This window comes from Scatophagus argus, chromosome 23, assembly GCF_020382885.2.
Source record: "Scatophagus argus isolate fScaArg1 chromosome 23, fScaArg1.pri, whole genome shotgun sequence".
Taxonomy (NCBI): domain Eukaryota; kingdom Metazoa; phylum Chordata; class Actinopteri; family Scatophagidae; genus Scatophagus; species Scatophagus argus.
This window is the reverse complement of record NC_058515.1, coordinates 2,102,304-2,120,057: the sequence shown is the minus strand read 5'-3', so window position 1 is coordinate 2,120,057 and position 17,754 is coordinate 2,102,304. Positions and strand designations below refer to the sequence as shown.

The following is a 17,754-nucleotide window of genomic DNA, read 5'->3' as shown; positions in this document are numbered from 1 at the left end:
GCAGCAAGAAGCAGAAAGATGTACAGATAGAAACAACAGCAACATTAAAGAGTGAAAAAGACAGAGCGCAATGTATGGTTACCATAGCAACAAGGACAAACAGTCAATGTAAGGAAAAGCCACAGTGCTCTTTTGAGCTGCATTAGGCAAAGATTTCTACTGTAAAATCAGATTCAACTTTTAAGCCTGAGTCATACTTTTTGTCACTTGGTGCTTTGGCATGAAGCATCACAAACTAGCCGTTAGGGCTGAGCAAGTACTTGGCTGAAAGAATATCCAGTACAGATGAAGTACATTTTATATGTATGATTTTAAGTCCAATGCACTTTATATTCTAGTGATTGTAGGCCATCAGCCCACAAAATTACCCCTTACCTTGTAGATAAATGGATGGATAGAAAGGCAATTTTAAACAAAGTAGCAACATATATTAAAGTAATAATGTTGATGGCACATAATATTTAATGCATCAAACATTAATAAAAGAAATTTCTAAGTCTGTTAAAATTACTAAAGTTGTACTAAGAAGTACAAACATAACTGGAGTTATGTTTTAGAATAGCTTAGCAATTAATAAGTGTGTGGTTAGTGTGTTTTACAGTAAGCTTACAAGCAACCACAGTATCTTATTCCGTATTTTATCTCTTATTGTAGTGCTTTGTAGCTTCCTGCAGCCAGCGTTACTTACAAGATCTGACAAGATTTGTAACAGAAAGCACCCTCTGGTGAGTCAAACAACAGTACAGTGCTCTTACCTTGCAGTATGATGGGAGGGTGATGTTGAGGTTGCATATGGCATTTTGGGTGAGTGACCTGTAGTTCCTGGGTTCTTTCATAAAGGACAGACGGCCACATGGCTCCTGAGTATTGTCTCTGATCTGCAACAGCCAAGCGGATCAGCTTATTAGTTCAGAATTGTTGACTCTTATTGTATTTCCATGAAAAAAAAACATGCTTAATTCTTATAATAAACAAATAAATAAAAGTGCTGACTTTGATGAAGAGCGCTAGTCTGTTCTCCTTAAAGGCAAAGAAGCTGAAGAGATGGTGATGGCCACTTTTGGTAAGGGGAACAAGGTTTCCAAAGCAGTCTGCATAGATAGGTTTGCCTTCCAGGACCTGAGAAATGCAAGAGGCAGATGAATACAAATTAACAAACAATCACATACAACTATCAGAAAGACTTTTATTCCATACTTGTTTAAAACCCTGATGTTTCCCCTTTGCAGCTTCGTGCACATGTAGGGCACCTATTTCTCAGGAAGCCTTGACTGTTAACTGTTTCTTAAAACTGATCTTTTTTTTTTTTTTTTTTTTTTTAAATCATATTTATTATTTTTTAGTCTTATTTAACCCTATATGGCTCTTTTTAAAAGGAAACCTGGCCAAGAATGACAATAGATCCACCAAGGGCTGAGACTGAACAGTTCTGGAGGAACATATGGGAGAGGGAGGCATCACATAACATCAATGTTCAGAGGCTTGTGGATCTAAGAGCAGACTACAGCAATCTCCCAGAACAAGACCCAGTAACCATCACAATGGCAGACATCCAACAAAGAGTGCCAGGTATGAGGTAAGAGCTGGACAGCGCCAGGCCCTGACATGATCCACACCTACTGGCTAAAGAAGCCAACTGCACTCCGAAACAAAGATCCAGGAATACATCAGGAAGAGGGCCCTTGGAGATGAACTGCTAAGTAAACACCCCAGGCAGCACAAACCTGGCAATGATGAGGAGGAAGAGAATGAACATTTCTGAGGAAATGTTTGTCCAGTCAAGGCAGTTACTGTAAGCTTCTCTGTCTCCCTCTCAATCTCCTGTTTAGTGTGTCACACATTTAGTTATTCCTCTGCCTTTCTTTGCAGCGCTGAAGGCAAGGGTTTGTGAATTAGAAACGCAGCTCTGCACCATGGAAACAGTCTTAAGCTGCTGGGGTTAGTCAGCCCTCAGTAGGCGATGTGGACCGATCGGACCGGAAGCATAGTCTTAAGCACAAGCCCACGGTTCACCTCCTACCTGTTCACGTTTCCAACAGATTCTCCCCACTCAGCTACACATCTGAGCGACGTTGAATCATATCTAAAACTGCTGGCTAAGGATAAACGTAAATAGCGTAAAAAAGTAATACATGACGGCGGTAATGACACACAGCTGCACCAGTCGGAGGTCACTAAAATTAGTGTTGAATCGGTGTGTACATTTGCAAAGACTATGTGGGACTCCGTAGTTTTCTCTGGACCCCTACCCAATCTGACCACAGATGACATGTTTAGCCGCATGTCATCATTCAATCGCTGGCTGTCAAGGTGGTGTCCAGCAAATGATGTGGGCTTTGTAGATAATTGGCAGACCTTCAGGGGAAGACCTGGTCTCATTAGGAGAGGCAGCATTCATCCCACTTTGGATGGAGCAGCTCTCATATCTAGAAATCCAAATGAGTTTCTTATTAAACCAAATCCATGACAACACAAAGCTGAGACGAGAAGGCAGAGTTGCAGTCCTACATGCCTCTCTGTGCTCCCATTAGTACAGTTATCCACCCAAAATCCCATAGAGTTATACATAAGTTATGCATAAAGGGCAGGCTGGGATGTAAACAGGGAAAGTAGGAGCAGCAGGTTGATTGATGATGCCCTCTCTAACGTGTGGTATTCCTTCAGTCTCTCCACCTAGGGCCCCACTAGGACATGCAGTCAACTTCAACTGGGACAGCTAACTCACTATCACAACTAACATTGTGGAGGTTGTACATTGATCAGTGTGCTGGTAAAAACCAGCAAAGAAGGCAACTTGTCAAACTTTTTAGTGTTTTATGTCTCAAAGCTTTCCATGCCAAAAAACAAAAAGCAAAAACACAGTTGCATTTGGTGCTTCTCCAAGTGGACCTCCAGTCTATAGAACAGTCTGGTCTAATAAAGAGTTTCAATCTTTGACATCAAGACAAATGAGTCACAAGCTGTGTCCAGTCATTCATTCATTCATTCATTTTCTATACCGCTTATTTGTCAGGGTAGCGGGGGAGCTGGAGCCTATCCCAGCAGACTATGGGCGAGAGGCGGGGTTCACCCTGGACTGGGCGGCAGTCAATCGCAGGGCTGACACAAAGACACACAACCACACACTCACACCTAGGGGCAATGTAGAGTAGCCAAGTAACCTAATGTGCTTGTTTTTGGGATTGTGGGAGGAAGCCGGGGTACCTGGAGAAACATGCAAAGGGAGAACATGCAAACTCCACATAGAAGGGCCCAGACCGGGATTCGAAACTGAAACCCTCAGTGCTAACTACTGCACCCCCGTGCATATTGTGTCCAGTCATGTTTATTCCAATTGAAGATCTCAAAATCAGATCTTATGTGTTAATGTTTTCATATCCCCATGTTTATATGACTGCAGTTCTTTGTTTTCAGGGTTAAGCCAGAACACAATCTCACTTTTAATTTGGCTTGAACCAAATGCAGTTGGTAGAGTCTTAAAGCGAAGGCAGTTTCATCCACACATTATCACAACAATCAGTTTTACACCAAGTTGTTTTTCATGAAGCCATTTTGGCCTGGCCGTCTCCTTTGGACATCTATTATAGCATCAGTTGATGAAAAATTTCTCCTCTGGTCTCCTTCCTCACCTCTACATCTCGGCTGCGAGCCACCTCGGTGAAGTTCTCCTGCTGCTCTAGGGTTTTGTCAATCTTGTCATCCGTCATGCAGAAGCAGCGCAGTCGGGCCTCAATGGGATCATGGGTCTTGGCAAAGATGACAAATTTGGCCATGTAAGGGACACAGATCATCTCTCGGTACACCTGAGTGGAAAAGTTGACAGATTCCTGGACTTGTCGACAGTCTATCAGCCAAAATCTAAACAGCAGAAGAGGATTAGAAAGAACCAGTGAGGATGGGTATTTTTTGGATTTCGTTAAGTTTTAGTACAATAACAATTTTTTGTGTTACCTGGCTGATACATTTGTGGTGAAGGAGACACAGTCATTGATAAATGTTAACGGAGTTGTTCCTGTTATGTCCTCCCACTGTGCTGGTGTGGTTCCTCCTGGACACAAACACAAGATTGACATATTAGAATGTGAGCATGTGTCTGGTTGATCTATTCACAGATTTGTGTGTGCTCTCTTACCAGTGATACTACAAAGCAATCGTAAGGTGGGGGTGTCCCCTCCAAATCCATTAAGGACGGTGTCGGAGTTGGTCTTGGGGACAGGAATGGTCATGGTGATAGGTTTATGGAACTTCCTCCTGCGGGGCTCCAGAGTGACGATGGGACTGAAGGTGGCCTTGTTGCCCAGGATCTTCCTTACTACATCCACATTAATTGGCTGGGCCTGGGAAAGTAATCAGTGAATGCAACAACATTACTTTAAATAAATCCTATTATACGGTCATTGTCTGTCTGGGAAGGGGTGCTTTCATGAACATGCTATGGAATTACCCAAAAGTCTTTTAGCAGAACAGTATAGAATAACTTTCTAATGGATCCAGTCCTTCATCTCCAAAATGAGTTTCCACACGCAAAAAAGCACATAAAGTATGGTTAGATAGTATGTCAACTGCAAAGAAACCTATCAGCCAACACTGTGCCTCCTCTACGACACTGTCACCTGTCAGCTTGTTTCAGAACAGATGTTCATATTCCTCAAAGGCTTAACTGTAATTATGGTGAATCCTTGTTATTGACCCACAACAGAGTCAAATTTGTACCCTGTTTTCCACACAGAAATCCACCTTACCTGCTGGTATGGTTAGAAAAACCAAGCTTTGACTTCCAACTTCTGTTTTAAAAAAATCTCACCAGAGTCAGCCTCAGCATACAAACAAATACAAAACAGGTGAATGCATATATCAAAGACTGACTATACACTATACTGCGGCTTTTGTCAGTCACCTGTAGCCCAACCCTGATCCTCTTGGTGAGGGCCCCCTCAGGAAAGACTGCCTGCACTTGGGGCACAACAGTGCTGCTCAGGATGCCTCCTTCAGGACCAATCAGATTACTGTCTTGCTTGATGCGCGACACCACTGCAAAGTATTGGGGGAAATCTCTTGTGATGATACGACAAATGCGCTTCCTCTCCAGCTCCTCTGGTGTGTCCAGTTCTGCATGATTGGAACAGAAAGGAACATTAATGTGAGATTATAGGAATAAATTTAGACTTTTTAGGTCTGCTTTCCTCATCTCACTGCGCAGTCAACTGGCACACCATTAGAGACTGACCCTCATCCATGCCGTTGAGTATCTGATTGAGTTCTTCTTGAGTGTGTTCACAGTGATGCTCCTTCCAGCTCTCTCCGGTCTCACTCCTCAGGATCACCAGCTCCCTCTCTTTCCCGCGTAGAGCAGCAAAGTGTGGGATCTCCACAATCACAGGACTGGAGTGGTAAAAGTGAGGTAGTGTGAGTAAGTGAGCACAGAGTGTCATGGATGCTAACAGTATGCGTATAACTGGGCGTGCTTCTCTTTTTCACCTTCTCCTCCTGCCATTTTGTGCAAGTAGTAGAAGTTTTATAACCAACTGGTTGGAGCTAAAAGTCTGTCCTCCAAAGACTGCACACAACCAAGTTAACGGCTGAAAAGACATGTAGACTGTTTATTGACTATTCTGGTCTGACTTCAGCATTACTTAACTTTCCCTGTGCTTCATCAGCACAATCTAGGTGAATTTGTAATTAAAAACATAGTTAACACTGCTAATTTTACTCATCCCTAAAACCGAGCAGCTTGCCTTGTTTACCACAGGTGCAAAATGCTTGTTTGTTTGGCTATGAACACTATTAGCAACTATTATTATACTGTACACCACTGTATACCACAGGGGATGAATTATCCCCCTTAAGATTTTAGTATTGTACTGTCACCTTAATACTTACCTTTTGTATATAATTATAACAAGCTAGCTACAACACATATCTAAAAGCAAGACGCATGCCACAAAGACAATCCAACATGGGACAATCTCAGATATTACAGATATTTTCATGTGATATTTACTGGGTTCTTTGGCCTGACAGTACATGATAGTATGTTACATTTACATTTTACATTTTCAAATATGCTATTTTAAAACACTTTGGTCAGGTGGTGGCTGAAAAGGTGAAACTTCAATATCTAGAAAATATAATGGGACTGTGTCCTTACTTAAGATAAGATAGGAATTCACCACTATATTATTGAATTTTGACTCAAAATGGTAAACAAACAAACAAACAAACAAACAGCAAAGTGCTCAACATGTTTAAGAATCATAACTAGCTTGTAAGTTAAATTTGTATCAAATGTTTGTAATAGTATGTGTATTGTACATTTAAATTTCCATGTTATAAGCTAAAAGTAATAAAATTACGCTTAGCTACACTACCATAAAAGGAAAAAACAAAAACAAACCAAAAAAAAAAAAACTGAAAAAAAGAGCTAACCACGAGCCACACCATATAGTCAAATTTCACCTAGTTCCCATGCTACACACAGGCCATGAAACCATTTAAATTTCACAAAAAGTGAAGAAAAAAAATGTAGAACACACATTTATTAAGAAAATAGGAAGCACAGAAACAAACACAGAAATGGGAAAGGCTAAGCAGAAAAGGAGGGATTAAAGAATGGAAGAAACAGTAACTCATGCCACAACAATGTGAAGTCTAGAGGGTCATAAGTACCAGATGAAGTGGGTTACGAGACACAAGCACAAGCATGACAGGAAAATAATCTACGGACAAAATAACATCAAATGGAAGGTTTGGAAAGGAAAATAATGAGTCTGGCATCCATGGATTGTTTCATATGCAAAACCACTGATTTTAGTCCACCCTACCCAAGGAATTTTGTCCCCGGCGGGCCAAGCTGGAGGATTCTGCTAACCAAACTCTCGCCCTCATTAAGAGGTGGAGGAGCACTGGGGAGGTGGAGTTTACTGTGTGATCAACCAAGCATCCATTCGCAGCAGTGAGGAAGAAAGAGCACACACAATGTTTTGGTTGGGTGCAAAATAGGAAACTTGGGGAGTGATTTGAAACAGATGAGTGGGATTGTTAAAACTGTGGTAATTTTGGGGTTCAAAATTAAATAAATTAATTATAAACTAGGAAAATGATAATGATATGATGGAATATATGTCCTGCATACGTTTCATTCACTTCTAGGAGTTTTTATTTCAAAATGACAGTTTTCTGAAATTTGTTTATATTTCACAGTGCTATTTTTTCCAATATTTCATGAAGCCACATTTTGATTCTGCCTGAAGTCTTTGTCAATCAAGACAAACAGGGTAGAGGCTGGATGTGACTGGCTGTTGCTTTGGCCCGAATAAGTGACAAGCCTATGATTTTGAAAAAAATAAAATAAAGGACTGCTTTATATAAAAACCACAACAATTATGTCATACCAACTTGCAATAAACAAGCATTTCATGATAACAAAATGTAAAAAAGTGACGGTAAGTTAGAGTGAGACAGGTTTTACTGAGTTAAATACTCATTTAAATACAACAATGAGAACTATGATATTTCTGTGGCTTTGATCAGGAAGAACATCCATTATGTCATGGATAACTGGATAGAAAACTTAACTATATGTAATGTATCCTGGCAAACTCATTTTAGTATAAAACTCTAGTATGAATGTTTTCACTCTATTCTGACTCAGGTATTAACAGTAGAAGGCAGAAGGAGGCCACATATCAAACCAATCATGGTGCAATATACTGCATGTGAAGTTAATAAGAAAGGGTTTCTTTGTCAAGGGTTAGGGGTAAGGTTAAAAGAGTTAGACTGCAGCTGTTATGAAAAAAAAGAAAAACATGGCATGCTGAAGAGCAAAGATTAACAAATCCCTGGGGCTGGGAGAAAGCAAGAGCAAATACAGAAAAAGTTTTAGTAAGGCAGAGGCAGAGGATAAATTAACCTGAAAGGAAGGGGCAACAAGTTGTCAGCTTCTCATTAAAAGGGATAGAAATCATTGTCAGTAGCCATAAAGCAAACGCAAGACCTCTCCTAAATTCTAATTTCCCATTTAATTTCAGAGGTTATTAGACCTGCTTAAAAACACTGAGTGCAAGTAACAACACCTACCTATCACAACCCATTAACTGATATTACATCTTCATGTAGTATCAATGCATTTATCTGCTGTTGTCTGTACTTTCTGCAACTTTTCTATTTACCTTCCTTCTTAATCCTGTGCATCTAATAACCTCAAAAGCATTCATTCATTCTATCATCTTACCCAAGGAACTGGGCTCCAGAGGGTCCCACCTCAATGAGCCTGCTGGCGAGGCCCTCGCCCTCAACCATTGGAGGCATGGTGGCCAGACGGTGTCTTTTCACTAGCCGGCACGTTACCCGTGTGGGAGCGCTGCACTTCCTGGGCGGGATGATGATGCGTAGGCCGTTGTGCCGACAACCACGCATTGCTCCGCCCCTGGCATCCACCATGAAGCTGACCAGGAAGCTAACCAGATACAGGAGATAAATTCCAAATGTTAAAGACATTAATCATTAACCCCATTAAGGGTTGAGAATATAGAAATCAGATGTACTTGACTGTTTGTCCAAGTGCTAATGCTAGCACTCATACTGCCAATGTGGTGGTGTAGAGTTGTTGAGTTGAAAGATTTACATGTTTTATACTAGAAGGCTGAGCTTGAAAATTCTCTCACAGTCACTCTCCTGTTCTGCAGCTTTTGGCTATAAATACTATAAATAACAGTTGAGTGAAGACTTCTCTTTGTTTAAAATTAAAGTCTTAAAATGGATCAGTTGAAAACAATGTGGTTGAAAACTATAAACTTTTAACTTTTTAAAATTCATTTACAGCAGACGGACCTAGCCATATCCACTTCCATGTCCACATCTGGAGAAATTCATTTATATTCACATTTATTTTATGTATAATTGTAGCAAATCGACATAATCTACCAGTAGTGGCAATTGCAGAGTGTAACAGTAAAGGTGGAAATGTAAAGTTACAGTGGTACCATTACAAACCAGTCATAAAGTAAGTAAACTGACCCGTCAATGTCAGTTAAACAGCAATAACTATCTTGAGACTGTAACAACAATACCACTGAGAGCAGAGCAAAGATGTTTCTATGGAGATTCTTAGTCATCCAGGTCATGGTCAAGGCTGAATAGTTCCGTTAGGCAACTGGACAGAAATCAGTTCTAACTGATGGTGGGGAGTACTGGAATATATATACTGTGGGTGTGGGAACAAAGGTGCCTCAGGTCCCTCCTATTGAGTGGGCCGTTAGGGTCACCTGGGGAAGTGTTAACGGTCGTGAGGGTGCTCTGATGGGTCTTTGATGTGTGAACCTGGTGGGATCAGGTGAGAAGTGAATCTTTTGGGTATTATTCCTAAGAGGGCCTTATAAGTGGTGGTGACAGGTTGTGTCTTAGACAACCTTCTCTGTTGAATGATGGCTTTTCCAGGTTGATGAAGATGGCTTCCTTTACCCCTCTCTCAAACCATCTGTCTTCCCTGGCCAAAATGTGGACATTGTTGTCCTCAGATTCAGTCTTCGTACTACTTACACTGACCTACTGGGACCATTTAGATGATTTGGTGTCTATTTGAATTTCCTTCAGGATCAATAAAGTATCTATCTATATATCTATCTATTTATCTTTCAATACTGAATACTCACAGTAATCAGTGGCTCCATAAATCTTACATAACTTTGCATTATTTTTTTTTTTTACTTCATAGGCATAGACTACCGTATTTGATTTCACAACTATCCAAAGTGGAAAATACCATGCATACATGGGTCACACATCTCAGTGAGGGGGAGTATGAGTGCGATGAGGTGGCATTACAATTTGACAACATACCCAGCTGTAATGTGATCTTAAGCTAACAACAGTTTTTAAAACACACATATACATTGACATAACATTGAGACATATGACCCTGTGCTACTGAATTCAGACGAGCACATTGTTAGAAGACAAAGACTGCTGACCTCCATTGCTACAAACATGCCTCATTCATTTACCGGTAATTCAATATGATAAGGAAATTGTATCCAATAATGCTTATTATATATATACATATATATTCATATTTTTAACAGTATTTGTTTTATGCCAGAATATTCTTCAGGCTAACATGAAACATTGGTGGGTATGTTAGTGAAAAAGCACAATTCACAAGACATTGTATGAAAGAGCAAACATGTCCTCAACTTTCACCGCCTCTTTTTGCCAAAAAATCCACAATTTATTTAGGTTTGTTTTCCTTAACTTACTGGTTCACATGATCTGTGGAGACATCAGTGACTCGGAATTTCAAACTAGGTGTAATACTCTGACAATTTAAGTCAGATTAAAATGATATGACACACTGCAAAACCCAAAGAGAAAAATATCTAAGGCAATGCCTGTTGAGGACAGTGACACATACACCTCTCCACCAGGAGAGCACACTGAGAAGTGAGGAAGAGTGCGATGACAATGAGGAGAATGATTTAACCAAGGTTCAGAAGGTCACCTGCTGTGGTCTCCATGATCATGGCACGGAGAGGAATGGCTAAAGACGACAACCACGTCAGAGAGAGAGGTATCAAAAGTCAAGCAGAAAGAATTCAGAAAAAGAGGAACCAAGAGAGGGAGAAAACAGTGCAGACTTGAGACTGGAAAAGAGGCTACTTGTTGTGAAAGACACAGAACAGTTACATACATTTTCACAATGTAACACCTTCAGCAAGTGCTGACACGATAACTTAAATTTAAATATTGTCTGTCGGAAAATAGTGGTGGTTTAAATCTGTATTCATAGTACGTTACACTTCCACATGTATCAAAGCTGAGAATGGCCATGTTTGCAATTATTTGTTTAATGCTCGTTTAATGTCATCTCAAATGACAAAATGTCAAAGTAATTATTTTGAGCAAACAAGCTCTGTTATCTTGATAACAAAATAGTCTACCCATTATAGCAAGAAAATAAATGGTCTTTTCCTCTAATTACTTATAATGTGCTGCAAAGAACAGCAGCACTATGTTTGTTAACCCTGTGAAAATTTGAAAACCCCTGTGTTGTGTAGGTTAAATACAGTTTAATTTTCTTTTTTATCAAGTGTATAGATCTCATTCATCAAAAATACTTATTCACTGCTTCCATATAACAACAACACTTTAACTACGTTAGGTTTTAGAACTAATTTACCTACTGGGCCACAGACTAAAAAAATGAGAGCTTAGGTTTACCCAAATTAAGTCTGACCGGCGGTGAAATGCCATGTAGATTTATCACAGATGCCAGCAAAGTAACACTTTGCAGAATATAAGCACAACAGAAATCAACTGCTAATTGTCTACCCAAAGTTGAGGTGTGACATCAAATGTGATTCAGTCCATAATTTTCAGGTAATGGAAATTACATGAAAGAAGAACATATACTGTATATATTTATATATTTCACATATAGATTTTATTATGCTTCTTTGGAATTATCACATAATGATTCATTGTTTTGCTGTCTAGGACAACTTGAGGATCTAGGGAGGATAAGAGACTAATTACAACAGTAGGTCAGAACATCTCAGCAGCAACCCTCAGTGCTTCATGTAGTGGTATGTTTATCTAAAAAACTGCAGCTGCTGTGATTTGGATATTGCACTTGGCTATATTGTGATTCTGATTATACTTCAATTAACTGCATAGCCCTAGAAAATAACATACAGAAGGACAACATATTTTCAGCAACAATGGCCAAGTGAGGGAAAGTACTGCACCGCAAGCACTGGGGACAAAACAGATAATTTAAACATTTCTTTTAAATGAAAGTTAATCCACTAATTAAGAAATACTATAATAAAATGCAGTAAAGTACTTCAAAGAATGTAATGTATGTAGGAATGTAACATTTTTTTTGTTTTGTTCCTTGTCCTTGTGAATAATAATAATTTCCTGGAGTCTGACAGTACATACCCAGAGTGAATGGGGCTGGAGGACAAAGCCACGTTGTCCAGGTTCTCTGTGCCCCAACTCAGACGGTATGAATCCCTGGCAAGTGACGAAACCTAGAATCAAAAAAAGAACCTCTTATTAGACATATACCTACCAGAAATTATTGATTGCAGCAATACTAACCTGAGGATAATACTTTATAATTTCCTTTGATTACTTCCCCTCAGGGATGAATAAAGATTACTTTATTCATCCCTGAGGGGAAAATAGGTACTAGGTATTAGGTCATAGTAGAAGTAATTAAATTCCTCCCTCAAAATTCTAAAAATTCTACAAATAAAAAATACCTCATAATGACAAAGTGAAACAAGTTTAATTGAATTTTTTTGCAAATGTATTAAAAATGACAGTACATAAGTATTCACACCCTTAGCCATGACACTCAAAATTGAGCTCAGGTGCCTCCTGTTCCCATTGATCATCCTTCAGAGGTTTCTACAGCTTGAGTTGAGTCCACCTGTGGTAAATTCAGTTGACTGTGCATGATTTGGAAAGGCACACACCTGTCTATATAAGCCCTCACAGTTGACAGTGCATGTCAGAGCACAAACCAAGCCATGAAGTCAAAGGAATTGTCTGTAGACCTCTGAGACAGGATTGTGTCGAGGCACAGATCTGGGGAAGGGTACAGAAAGATTTCTGCCGCATTAAAGGTCCCAAAGAGCACAGTAGCCTCCATAATCCCTGGAAATATTTAAGCAAACTTGTTTCACTTTGTCATTATGGGGTATTTTCTGTAGAATTTTGAGGGAAAAAATGAATTTAATCCATTTTGGAATGAGACTGTAACATAACAAAATGTGGAAAAAGCGAAGTGGTGTGAATACTTTGCGGATGCACTGTAAATGTCCATCCATCCATCCATTTTGTATACTGCTTTACCTGTGCAGGGTTGTGGAGGGGGCTGGAGCCTTTCCCAGCTAACAACGGGCAAGGACCATTGTGTGTGATGCATGTGTGTGTAATACATGTAGGCAGAAGAATATTGTCAAAGTGAAGCTAAACCTAATGGATTCTTAATCAAGACCTTCCTTCCTTCCTGAGGGGAACTGCTAAGTCTAGCTGTCAAATGAATATAGTGAAGTACAACTACATCAAATTGCTGCAAGTACATTATTTGAGTGAAGTACGTTCTACCACTGACAAAAACAGCATCATATCATATGTGCCACAGTGACAACGAAAGCTAGAGGTGTATGTCATCTGCGAATATGTTGACTATGTACTGTACCTGGTGACTGCTGAGCATATCATCCATCAGGCCTTCATGTTTAGGGGAGTAGTAGCTACGGTGGGTAGGTGTGAAGGACCTGTCGGAACTGGAGCGGAGGAGAAGAAAGGTGTTCTTAGCATGTGCAACATCACAGATGTCAAGATTAACAGAAAAGTCTCACACAAGTTAACTACTCTAACAGGAAAATAATGTGTCCATAATATAAAGCTAATGAACAAGACTAAGAAGCTACAGCTGCACCAGCAGGTGTTTATTTCTGCCACACACCATACTGTATCATGCTCAAACAAAACTTCTAACTGACTCTCACTCACAGCGTTAACAAACAGAAGTTAAGCAGGTATAATGTTTGAAATGGTTGCTATTTTTGCTAAGTATGTTAGTGGGCTAACATTTGCAAATTAGCACTTGGCACAAAGTGGTGCTGAGGTTGATGGGAATGTCATCAGTTTAGCAGGTATTTGCATAAATTGCATAAATTAAAGTATTGGACAAACTGTTTCGAACTGCTGATGATGATGCTGGAAGAAAAAAATTGGGATAATCAAATATCTGTCGAAAAAAGTTCAATACCCAGATCATGAACCTAGTTATTCAGCATGTTGAAGATTTAAAAGGACAGAAATGTGCCCAGTGTCAGTACATACCTTTGCATTCTACCATGGAAGCATGAAAAGGGAGACCAATGATGAAGTATGAGCAGAAGAGGTTATAAAAGACACACACACATACACAATATATATATAACCAAATATATAAACACAGGTGATTAGTTGTTGAGTTTATACAGTACATACAGATATACGCACAGTGAAAGAATTTAGAACAACGTTGTACAGAAAACATCATCACATCACGCATCATCACACAGGAACAGGGTCAAGAAGGAACCAGATCAACACTGAAACATAACTGGGCTTTAGATTCTATAAAAAGGTTTGTATGTAAAAATGGGAAAACAACAGCTCTATTTACTTGCTTTGAAAGTGTGTATGGAGCACAGAGGACTGTTTGCTCCATGGAGCGGATGAGCATTTGTTTGTGCATGAAGCAGATGGGCACAAACATTTGGGTCTGATGCAAGCCATGCCAGAGTTTTCTAACTATAGAAAAAAGGTTTTACCACACTAATAAAATTGTTCTAGTTGTGTATTTGTTAAAAATGTGAAAGGGTGTGAAGTACCTGTCGGTACATCCCGCTTCCAGGTTGAAACGAAGGTAGTTCATTCCATCCAGATACTGTCCTGGTAAGGAGTCATCTCCCAGCTCCCTGAGGTCCTCAGCCCTCAGATACTCCCCTCCGTCACCTGTCATCGTGTCATCACCTTGGAGGACCAGAGAGAAAGTGAACTCATGAATAGAAAGAAAACAAACTGATTAAATGAATATTCCAAATTTAGTTTTTGACATCTGGCGTGCCTGACGTGAGTGTGTTTTTATCTTTGGCCTGTCAATTTAGACGTTTTAATAATGAGGCATAATTCATTCGACACATTTAAATCAGGTCACCTTCAGTAATGTGGCTGGTGACCAATTTTTGAGGCTGATATTGATACTGATATTTAGGAATTTAAAAAAACCTGGCTAATATTAATTTCTTAATGGAATCCGTTACACAGATAACCATTTTTAATAATATTCTGTTTAATTTGTTCAGTAACAGTTGTGACCAAAGACGTGGGCTGGGCAGAACATCCAGCCAAAGGATTATCTTGTCTTGTCTGGTGAACAAATTGTAGAATGGTTTCACTCACTTTCAAAACATTTCTGTACTTCAGCTTCTTGTTATTCATTGGCTGACATACATTATCTGCTATGGGCCAAAATATCCACTTGGCTGTTTTATTGGTCAGGCTTGACGATGGCAAGCTCAGCAGCTGCATACTGTTAGCATACTTACCATTTATTTTTTTCTTCCTGAAATAATGTTACTGGGTTATAATAATCTATTCTATTAGCACATATCAGTTCTAGACTGTGCAAACTGTTAGCAACATTTTCTGTCTGTTTTCACCTCTGTTGACTCACACCAAACAGATCTTATGGCAGCATTTTCTATGGATGTGTTATCTGTGCCACAGTGTCTAAGCTTGTAAAGCAGGGGGTAGCATTACTATTGACTGATTAATCTGGGCCAGCAAGAGGGTTTCAGGTCCGAATCCCAGTCTGGGCCCTTCTGTGGGGAGTTTGCATGTTCTCCGTGTGCCTGCATGGGTTTTCTCCAGGTACTCCGGCTTCCTCCCACAATACCAAAAACATGCACATTAGGTTAACTGGCTACTCTAAATTGCCCCAAGGTGTAAGTGTGTGCATGTGTGGTTGTCTGTCTTTGTGTGTCAGCCCTGCGATTGACTGGTGACCAGTCCAGGGTGTACCCTGCCTCTCGCCCGTAGTCAGCTGGGATAGGCTCCAGCTCCCCATATAGAAATAGAAATGGTTGGATGGATGGATATTCTGGCTGGTGGAGCTTGTGAGGCACATCTACACTTACACTCTCTGTGCATTGAAAGAAGAGAAATTCAAACAGAAATTAGGCTTCATAACAACAGACATTTAGATGTCCCAACTCTAACATAAAGTAAATCTATTTTTGATAAGTTCTTCTTCATGCTGGAGGGGCTAGCTATGGCTTTATTGGCATTTTTGAGTAAATATTTTTTGGAATATTCCCTTTTTTTTAAAAAAAAATGCTTTGTCTGATTCATCTTTCCATCCATTTTCTATACCACCTATCTGTCAGGGATGTGGGGGACTGGAGCCTATCTCAGCTGACTCTTAGTTTGCCAAAACTATTCCTTTAAATATACATTAGAAATCGTATTGATTGATGCTTTGAGCCAAACTGAATTTTCGAATAAGGTTGTCATGAGGGAAATCATTTTGGCTTTATCCAACTTCAATCATTTTCTCTGCTTTACTGTGTTCTCTAATATCATATCACAGTTAGTATTTTAGAACTTAACCAAACAAGCAGTTGCTACAGACTCATTCTGCATGCATAGAAAATATTCCACCACTGGAATCAGCACAGCAAGTCTTCACACAAAGGAATATGCTAAATACCTTCCACATCCATGGAGTCATCTGACATAACATCATCATCAGTGGATCTTAATGCTGTGGGTTGACAGTACAGTCACTCACTACCTCCTACAATCTACTAATGCCATAAAAGACCTCTGAACTCTCTTTAAATGCAAGACAGAAACATCCAACACAATCTGGGCTCAAATGAAAAGAGGCCTGAAACTAATGTTGGTTTCTGAAGTCCAATAACAATGGTGATAGCAGCAATTCAGCAGTGGCACATTAGTATACTGTACAGTAGGTATATCGGAGTGCTATGGCTGATGACAGCTGCTGCTGTGGCAGGGAAATATGCACAGACTTAAACTAAAACAATGAACTAAACAAGGATAAAAAGCTTTGTAGAGCTGAGGGGAAGAGCAGAGTCCGGCTGATAATGCTCTGTTTGTCATTTCACATGGTCATTGTTAATCTAAAATTATTGATTAGTGCAGCTTTAAGGCAGAATGAGGCAGATTTCACTGGTGATTTTATGGATTTGTAAAAGTTCCATACTAGCAGTAATGGAAATATTCACAATCTGCTGTCAGGAGGAAAACTTATGTTGTTCAGTTCAGAAAGCTTAATTGGGATAAATTCAAAACGGTAAGGTGGGACAGTTGATCATAATTATTCGCAGCGGCTGGACACACATATTAGAATACCACTGAGAGAGTTCTTCCCATCTGAAGTCTTCATTGTGGGTTAATGTTGACAGGCTTTAGTGTACAACATGACTCACCCTCTTCATCCGAGACATCCAGCACTTCAGTCATGGTCTCTGGCACATTCAGCTTGTGTTTCTCTGTCACCGTCTGGCAGCACGTGAGGAAACAGACCCAGTTAGACTCAGTTCACACCACACTTTGCTTCCTGTTTATGAGGTAAACCTGCCTGAAACCAATGTCACATAAAGGAATGGCAATGCAACAAATACTACCTTCATGAAGGTTATGTCTTATATAAAGGTTTAAGAGAGGTTTTGGTTCAACGGTATTGTCAGTTTGGAAGCTTTACTTAGTGTTGGTGTTGAATTACGTTTTTTCATGTTGAAAGGCTTTTCTAAAATGGACCAAAATACTAAAAACAGCAAGTCCAAAAGGAAGAAAATTCAAGCTGACACTTGACTTGACTATGACTTAAGGAACTTCAAATATGAGTTTCTAGTTATATGAAAATAGAAGTGAATAATAAATCCAAAGACATGTATCTGGCAGACAGATGTGACCCAGGAATATGCAGGACCATCAGTGCCTCCACTGGAGGTTTGATACAAAAGGCCAAATCTTTCCCAAAGTCGAACATTTCTACAAATTCAAAATTTGGCTCAAGGAAACTGACTTTGATGTTACTTAAATGTTTTAGGTGTGTGACTTACTGTTGTGGTGGTAATGATCTCCTCAGTGACGACCCTCAGCGTGTCCACCACTGAAATGTATCCCAGCCTTCGAGCAATACCCAGAGCAGTGTTACCATTC

At 39.7% G+C, this 17,754-nt stretch overlaps 1 protein-coding gene across 27 annotated transcripts in view; it reads right to left on the bottom strand.

Moving 5' to 3' along the window:
• Window positions 1-17,754, bottom strand: part of ank2b (ankyrin 2b, neuronal) — a 157,841-nt gene that overhangs the window by 28,641 nt on the left and 111,446 nt on the right. For 12 of the 27 annotated variants that reach the window (XM_046380268.1, XM_046380270.1, XM_046380264.1 and 9 more), the window contains 17 exons: window positions 17,655-17,753; window positions 17,019-17,091; window positions 16,274-16,327; window positions 14,394-14,535; window positions 13,858-13,866; window positions 13,208-13,295; window positions 11,938-12,029; window positions 10,496-10,534; window positions 8,231-8,455; window positions 6,822-6,920; window positions 5,228-5,382; window positions 4,898-5,109; window positions 4,133-4,337; window positions 3,952-4,048; window positions 3,630-3,858; window positions 994-1,119; window positions 756-878 (listed from right to left, as the gene is read on the bottom strand). In XM_046380268.1, coding sequence (XP_046236224.1) covers window positions 756-878; window positions 994-1,119; window positions 3,630-3,858; window positions 3,952-4,048; window positions 4,133-4,337; window positions 4,898-5,109; window positions 5,228-5,382; window positions 6,822-6,920; window positions 8,231-8,455; window positions 10,496-10,534; window positions 11,938-12,029; window positions 13,208-13,295; window positions 13,858-13,866; window positions 14,394-14,535; window positions 16,274-16,327; window positions 17,019-17,091; window positions 17,655-17,753 — 2,067 coding nt within the window. The remainder of the gene's footprint in view (window positions 1-755; window positions 879-993; window positions 1,120-3,629; window positions 3,859-3,951; window positions 4,049-4,132; window positions 4,338-4,897; window positions 5,110-5,227; window positions 5,383-6,821; window positions 6,921-8,230; window positions 8,456-10,495; window positions 10,535-11,937; window positions 12,030-13,207; window positions 13,296-13,857; window positions 13,867-14,393; window positions 14,536-16,273; window positions 16,328-17,018; window positions 17,092-17,654; window position 17,754) is intronic. The other 15 variants (XM_046380281.1, XM_046380282.1, XM_046380283.1 and 12 more) reach the window with 9 other exon arrangements.